The sequence below is a fragment of the Mytilus galloprovincialis genome, chromosome 1 (assembly GCF_965363235.1).
Source record: "Mytilus galloprovincialis chromosome 1, xbMytGall1.hap1.1, whole genome shotgun sequence".
Taxonomy (NCBI): Eukaryota; Metazoa; Mollusca; class Bivalvia; order Mytilida; family Mytilidae; genus Mytilus; species Mytilus galloprovincialis.
In genome coordinates this window covers 83,467,106-83,475,454 of record NC_134838.1, presented here as the reverse complement: position 1 = coordinate 83,475,454, position 8,349 = coordinate 83,467,106, and the positions used below count along the sequence as shown (strand labels likewise).

At 31.4% G+C, this 8,349-nt stretch overlaps 1 protein-coding gene across 1 annotated transcript; it reads right to left on the bottom strand.

The window, feature by feature from the left end:
* Positions 1-1,419: 1,419 nt before the first annotated feature.
* LOC143042275 (uncharacterized) lies at positions 1,420-8,304 on the bottom strand. The gene is made up of 8 exons (XM_076214539.1): positions 8,168-8,304; positions 6,924-7,044; positions 6,246-6,426; positions 5,433-5,502; positions 4,811-4,943; positions 4,518-4,600; positions 3,185-3,261; positions 1,420-2,790 (listed from the first exon to the last, which is right to left on the bottom strand). The coding sequence occupies exons 2-8, from the start codon at positions 7,004-7,006 to the stop codon at positions 1,672-1,674; spliced, it is 1,746 nt and encodes a 581-aa protein (XP_076070654.1). The 5' UTR covers positions 7,007-7,044; positions 8,168-8,304; the 3' UTR covers positions 1,420-1,671.
* Between the last annotated feature and the right edge of the window lie 45 nt (positions 8,305-8,349).

Genomic DNA, 8,349 nt, shown 5'->3' with positions numbered 1-8,349 from the left:
AAAAGCTTTGGTTGAATGGTTCATGAGAAAATGCATGGACACGACGGGAAAAACCATTTTTCAATCTTTCAAGAACCATAACTCCTGAACGGTAAAAGTCAAAATCGTCATTATTGAACTTGACCTCCATTTTGTCATCAGTAACAGCATATTAAAATTTCGGAAGCTTTGGTAGAACAGTTCATGCATAAATGCACGGACACGACTTGAAACTCCATTTTTCAATCTTTCAAGAACCATAACTCCTGAACGGTAAAAGTCAAATTCGTCATTATTGAACTTGACCTCCATTCTTTCATTAGTAACAACATATTAAAATTTGGGAAGCTTTGGTAGAACAGTTCATGCGTAAATGCACGGACAACTCCATTTTTCAATCTTTCAAGAACCATAACTCCTGAACGGTAAAAGTCAAAATCGCCATTATTGAACTTGACCTTCGTATAGTTGTCAGGAATAACATATTAAAATTTTAAAAGCTTTGGTATAGTTCGTATAGTTGTCAGGAATAACATATTAAAATTTTAAAAGCTTTGGTTGAACGGTTCATGAGTTTATGCACGGACAACATTTGATTGCCGCCCGCCCGACAGCCCGACCGCCCGCCGTACATCCCCAAATCAATAACCGACATTTTTGTCACAAAAATCCGGTTAATAATAATTAATTGTGTTTCAAATGGGTACATTTTGATGATAATGTGGTCTGATATGAAATACACAAACGTACATTTTTGACTATTATATAGATAATTTATACAAATGATATTGATAATTGAATGTGCCATTATTTACAACCATGTAGCTCGTATACTAAAAATGTGTACAATAAAATAAAATGAACTATATATGTTTACTGTTTGTCAATTACAAGCACATACATTGGTATTAACATGATTAAGTACGGGACACAAAACATACAAGAAGTACCCTGAGTTTCATTTTTTTTTTGGCCTATTCAAACAGCACATTAAAAAATTTAATGTTTAGATCTGAGATCAAATCTACTGATAGAAATCAGTTGGTATTTATTCTTAATATAAATGTATATGCAAAACCTATAAATTATCAAAACATTCATAAATAATAGGAAATAAAGTGAAGTAAAAATAATGAAACTATTACCTAATACTACATATATATTTAACTACATGTCAATTACTACAAGAATGATATACATAATTAAGTTCCTTTTAAATCTTTTAGTTTTATCATGTTTATCTAGATGTCTATAAATAAACTAGCAAGTAAACTACATGATTTATAAATCAAAACACAAAAGTGCATTGTCAGCCTATCTGAATGATACAGAATAAAATAATATATTTCTAATGTCGAAAAAAAACATTTTCAGAACATATAATTATAAACATAAGCTGTGACTTCATGACACAGTTTCAATATGTTGTTTATGTTATAATTAAACTAACACGAGGAAGATTTGCCAGAATTAAGCTAAATTTCATGAATAAGATGCATATTTCCTGTAGACTTTGGCTTAATTCATATTATGTATATAGAGAAAAAATGCTGTCAAATTTATTTTGATTATTCATAATTAAAGTACATTAAAATAGACAATAAAATTGTTATGAAATTAATGTATATAATGCAGGAATTCAGGTTTAATTGAAAAGGCAAATTGTCTCCAAAATTGAAATTAATGACACATCTATCTACTTTGACATGAACCATTTGTAAAGTCAAAATCCTTTGGTTCTTCTTTGATATGCATTGGAGGTACATCATTTTGGGACATGTAGCCTTGACCCTGAAGATTTTGAAAGTTCATCATATTATTACTCTGTGAGGAATCTATTTGTTTTTGCCCATTACAGCTACCAGTTTGAGGGTCATTATAATCAGCAGGTTCTTGCTTTACAAAGTTAGAGGGTGGCTGACTATAATTGCTTTGTCCTTCTTGTGGCTGACCTTGAGAAAATCCCATAAATGACACATCCCCACTTGGGGGTTGTGGATTTTGTTCAAAATTTCCTTGTGCAAAATTCTGCTGATGTTGGTTTGGAAAGTTCATGTAATTCCCTTGACTGATCATACCCTGTTGGTAGCCACTAGAAGGCTGAGAGTTGTGAGCACCATTGTGAAATGGTTGACCTTGACTTTGAAATGAACTTTGAACCATGACTTGTCCTGTAGATTGACTTTTCATTCCATTGGCTTGCAAACTTTGTTGATAAGAAAAAGAATGTCCTGTGTTGTCCCCACTAAATGACGACTGCATTGCTCCTTGAAACATCTGAAAATTTTGAGATTGTCCCTGCATCATCATTTGAGACATCTGGAATGAGTTATCTCCCATATTGCTCTGAACCATCTGAAAATTTTGAGAGTTATGTCCCTCTGAATTATACATCATTGGATATTGACTATTTCCATTTTGTCCTGAACTGTAATTAGAGTTGAAATATGGGGGTTGCATTTGAGAGCAGTTGCCATTTCCTGGCATGCCATATTGAGATTGACTATTAAAACTGGGTTCCTGCTTTATATGCATATTTGTTGATGGGTAACCAGAGTCACAATTTTGTGGGTATGCAGGGCTTTGCATTGAACAAGAATCAGCAGCTTCCTCTTTTATTTCTGGTTTTGGTTCCCTTTTTACAACCTTTAACTCTAAATCAGGAAAACAAACTTCAGAATCGTCTAGCTCCTTAAGGTCTCCACGAAGATAATCTCTTAACTTCTTCAATGATGCATAAAATGGAACTTTATCTACAGCTCTCGGAAGCTGTGAACATCTTGCACTTGAGGAAGGCATCACATACACAGTCTGAAAGGTAATGAAATATTTTATAAATAGACCTGCTGCTAAAAAAAATGGACGACCACACATGTAATTTCATTCAATTTTGTAATTATAAAATCAAATAGAAAACAGAAACATTAAAAATTAAAATAGCTTCTATTTAGTTGAACTTCAAACTACAATCGTATTTAAAGGAATTCAATATATGGGTTTAAAAGGAATGTAATTCTAGTATCTAATTTTAATATAGTGTTGTTCTCGGGGTACTTTAGTTCATTGATCATGTGCTCTCAAGGCAAATGCAGAGAAAATTATATTTACTATTATCATCTGTTGGTTTGCATGAAATTTTAGGCAAAATATATGCATTTTTGCCTTTGCTAACTTCTATCGAAACACTGTTATAAATATTACTTACTGTTTCGGTGCCTGCCAAGAGATCTGGCTGTTTACCAATGGCAAAGTTTTTATGACCAAGAAAAACTTCATATATACCTAAAAATGACAGCATAAAAACATTACATGTATATAAAAGTTATGTATAAAAGTAAAAAATTCTCTTGTGCACACTGATCGTGTTGTTTACGTGCTTGCTTTCATAGGAAACAGTTCATATGGACAACATAACTGAGGTAAGAGGCAGCAAATAACAATCATTGGTCGACCTTGACAAGAAGCTTCATGAACATGGATGCCAAATTACCCTGTTCTTATTCTAATATGTAAGATAGGTTGCTAATACCACCAAATCATGGTACGTCACTTCCGGTTGTATACGAAAATAGGTCAAAAAAATATTTCCTTGAACTTGACAGTTGTAGGTAAATAATCCTAGGTTTCATTGCAGTAAAACATTTCTGTTTCATAAACATATGACTTGGGTATTTCAAATCATTCTAATTTTTTATTTGGGATTTCTATAGAATATTTTGTAAACTTGAGGTTACATGGTTCCTAAACCTTGTACACAGGTTAGATAAGGGGAGAAATTTGATTGGTTAACTTCCAGTGATGGTTATTTTATTGTATGCAATGAAATGTTATGTGAAATTTTTTCTATAGTACTGGACAGAATAAAACTTTACTCATGCCAAGTATTTCTTTATTTGAAACAAAGATAACTTCTGCACATTTTTTTGAAAAGTGCAAATTTAACAAAGACTAAAAGGGGAAAATAAATGGTGGTATTACACCTTTATTTGTACAGTGTTTATTCATTTGTTTTTATTAATATGTCTTTTGATTGAGTTAAGCCATTTTAATTGATATTTTATATTGTAACTTTCTATGTTTTGATGTTACACTATTGTTTCAGGTTGGGTGAGGTTGGCACCTATTAAAATGTTTAACATCCTGCATTGTTTGCACCTGTCCTAAATTCAGAACCTGATGTTCAGTGGTTGATGTTTGTTGATGCGGTTAATTAGTGTTACTTGTTTCTCGCATAGATAAGACCATTGGTTTCCCGTTTGAATGGTTTTACACTAGTAATTTTGGGGCCCTTTATAGCTTGTTGTTCAGTGTGAGCCAATGCTCCGTGTTGAAGGCCGTACATTGACCTATAATCAGTATAATGGTTTACTTTTATAAATTGTTATTTGGATGGAGAGTTGTCTCATTGGCACTCACACCACATCTTCCTATATCTATTATATCTTCAGTCATTTAAAATCTAGTTGATAGTTGTCTCATTGACAATCATACCACATCACTGTATATTTATATACAATACACAGAAGGAATGTCTTTACCTTTTCCATTAAACACAGCTATCTTTGGTTTATACTTTTGTAATTTTTCTGTTAATAATAGAGCACCTTCCTTTATTTCTTTCCTAAAATAAATATTCAAATATAATTTAATAGTCAATATATTTAAGACGTAATCCACATTGATACTTCTTAATATCTTACAGACAGCTACAAGATGAATTTTAATATTTTCTTCTACTGTCACTAACATATGATTTAAACAGACCCAATTGATAAAAATAAAAATCTGAATATTCAACGAGTTGTAAAAATGTAAATCATATAAAACCTACCTGGACAGATCTGCACTTCCTCTGGTTGTTCTTTCAACAATATTAGTAAAACCTATCCCATGATTCAACAGTTTATAATCATCATTGGCTGTTAATGGCTCTGGTATTAATCCAGACAAAAACATACATTTCCCTGTAAAGATATAAATCATTTCCATATGCAAACAAAGTCTATTAAACACATGCTAAGATTTTTCAGTGGATCTTTTTTTCTTAGATGTTTTTTTTAAGAAGAAATATGTAGGAGTCAGCATATAACATTGAAAAACTTCTTTTTTATGGAATTTTCAACTCAGAATTTTTTAGAAACCAGAATTCTCTTTCTTGATCATTTCATCAAATTTCTAAAATACAACTTTTGAGCATCTAAACTTACTTATGAGGGTGAGAGATCTTTTAATTTTATCATCTTTGTATGTTGCCCAAACAATTACCATGCTTTGAAACCATATAATTGCCCTAGTATTGCACAATATCATTTTATTAAGTTTGTCCATCATTTGTTCGTTACTGATTGTTTACCTCAGGCAGATGAGATCCTTCCATTTTATTGTATTCATGAATTTAAAAAAAAATAAAAATTCTATAAATATTTTATGCTTATTTTCAAATCAGTACATACAAAAATGGTTCCCTGGTCCTGCATAGTGGTGACCAACATATGCTGCACATAAGCCTGGATTTATACCAACCTGTAAAACAATAAATATAGAATAAAGTCTGTAATCTTTCAAGTGTAAACATTTATCATAAAACGTTAAAACTCAAAGGTTTGATTGCACATTTATCCATTTATGTGGTCAGCTTAATTTGACCATGTTAATTAAGGAGATGTGGTTTAAATATCATAGAATTATTACTTACGGATAACTTAACAAATGTTATGAAAAAGTGTATTCATTGCAAATGATTATGCAATTGCCATAGATCCTTAATACTAAAACTCAATGTCTATTCATACTGATGATGCTGAAGATTAAATCATACAAAAGCATAACATGTAAATTCTGCTGGTTTGTCTGATTTTAACCTCACATTGACAATAAGGATGAATTAAACAAGCATGAAGTAAAAAAGTCTGGAAAGTGTTTTCCTGGACTGATGGATGGACAGACAGACAAAGTGCAAACCTAAAGTCCCATTCAAATTTGTTGGTAGGAAAAATGGTAGGGGACTAAAAACTGAACTAATAGATTACAGAAATACACCTTTCAACTTATTAAATATAATTTAAACAAATACAGATATCACATGACAAGGATATGCAAATTTAACTTAAAACAACATTATCTTGATCAGGTACATGTATCAGATAATCACAGAGCTTATGAATGTTACTTTTTTTTGTTGGTGCATCAACCTTAACTAAAACTTACATATACATATATACATGTTGGTGTATAAACCTTAAATAAAAGTTGTATGTGTAACTTACAATAACAATATCTAGATCAGGTGCTAGGTGATCTGGCAGAACACGTTTAACAACTTCTTCTTCTGGCATTCCATTAAATCTGTCTCTTTTCTTCCTAACAGGCATACTATCTGTGATTGTTGTCTGTTTCTGGTTCTTACTTCCCTTCTTTCTTCCTCTTTTCTTTGCTGGAGCAGGATCCCTATATAATAACATACATGTACAGTATAATAACTCAATCTTGCATCAGAATTTATCGATACAATGTACAATAAAAATTCACATGAAATATTCCTCTTTTAAAACTTGTACAGTAATGACAGTGTTGATATGTTTACAAATATAACTTGATATCAATAAATGTGACCATTTTTTAGATTTTCAATTGACACTAAGTCCAGAGTCCAGACATATTGGATTAAGCACTGTCAAAGTCCACTTTATATTATTACATATATATGGAAAAATTACTGGTCTTACCTATCCTTTTATTTCTACCAGGAGACAGACAACCAGTATGTATTGTTGTAATAGAGCACTTATTATTTGACATGTGTGTACTGAAAACAAATAATTCTTCTAGTATTTGTAGTTACATAAAACAAAACCGTTGATGGTGATGCCTTTAATTTCTGAGTACATAAAACTTTTTATTTGACCAATATTCAACCTTGTGGAAAAGCACTTGTGTCATCTTACCCAGCATATTCTTGTTTAATTTCTGCCTTTATATTAGGAAAATCTACTGGCAGCTGGAACATGCTATCAACTTGACTAGACATTTTAATACAATGTATCTTCTAAATGGATTAATGAAAATCTGAATATAGAAAAAGAAAAATGTTATGAACAGAAATTAAACTGTTTGTGTCTGTAAAATATTTATAAAAAAAATGTTTAAAAAAAAATATCCTACACACTAAAATGTGTGCACATTAATTAATATTAATGAGATATTTTTAATGACTGTCAACAAATAACTTACTACATGTACTGTTACTTTTTTTTTTTAATTCATCAACTTTTCTAGCATGCTGTTAAATAATGATAAAAGTAGAAACATTAGCATGACTATGGAGTTTGATTCACTGCTTTTTGTGTTGCCTACATTACCTGCAATTACCTTTCCTTACACTATCTGCAGAAGGGGAAATCTCTCGGAGATTGTGATATTTTTTGACAATTTGCCAACCATGAAATTATGTATGGAAATTGATAACGAGGGGAAACACTCAAACAGAGACTGGATTCCTATTCAAATCAACTTTATGGGTCAATGAAAGAGGCCCAGGTAGTACTAGTAATCCCCTTGTAACGTCAGTCGTCAAGCAATCATTTTCAGCTACATGTACAGTTACTGATGTTACTGTCAAATTGATTCAAATTTTACTATGATTTGTCAAAATATCCTTATCATGATTGGTCATATGTCTCTAATAAATATTGTTACCTTTATTTGTATATAATTTAATTTTGGATGTAACAAGTCTTCTTATTGGCTGACGATGTTTAGTTGATCAGCCCATAGACATAATTTAGTCATGTGACCGTGACATCATCAACATTTTTTCATGGTTTACTCCGGTTTAAATGGAATTTAGAATTAAATTATAAGAAATAACTGTATAGGGAAAAAAATTCTGAGACGAGTGCCTGTGCCATGAAAGGCCAATCTTATAATGTTCTCATTGATACTTTCTATTTCATCTCAAAGTGTTCCAGTTTAACAGTGTTATGTATGTTAGGAAGTACTCGGTACTGAACACGTTAAACTTGTTTTATGTTCTTATCGACAAGTGTATAATCATGTTGTGTGTATCGGATACCGAGTCCAAGATATAATTTTGAGATCTATCGATATGTGTCCTGTAAATCTGCAGACCTCTACACATCAAATGAAAACATCAACGAATTTATGGGTACATTAGTAAACGTCCACTTACATAGCAATTTACCATACATTACACATCAATTTTGTATCCACATAAAATAAAATATAAACAAATGATTATGAGATGATAGCTGGCAGTCGCTTTGTCCCTTGAATTCCCATTGATTTCATTGGTCACATAAAGATCAAGGTCAAAATAAGAACCAATCAAAACCTTGAATGCTTAAAATAGAA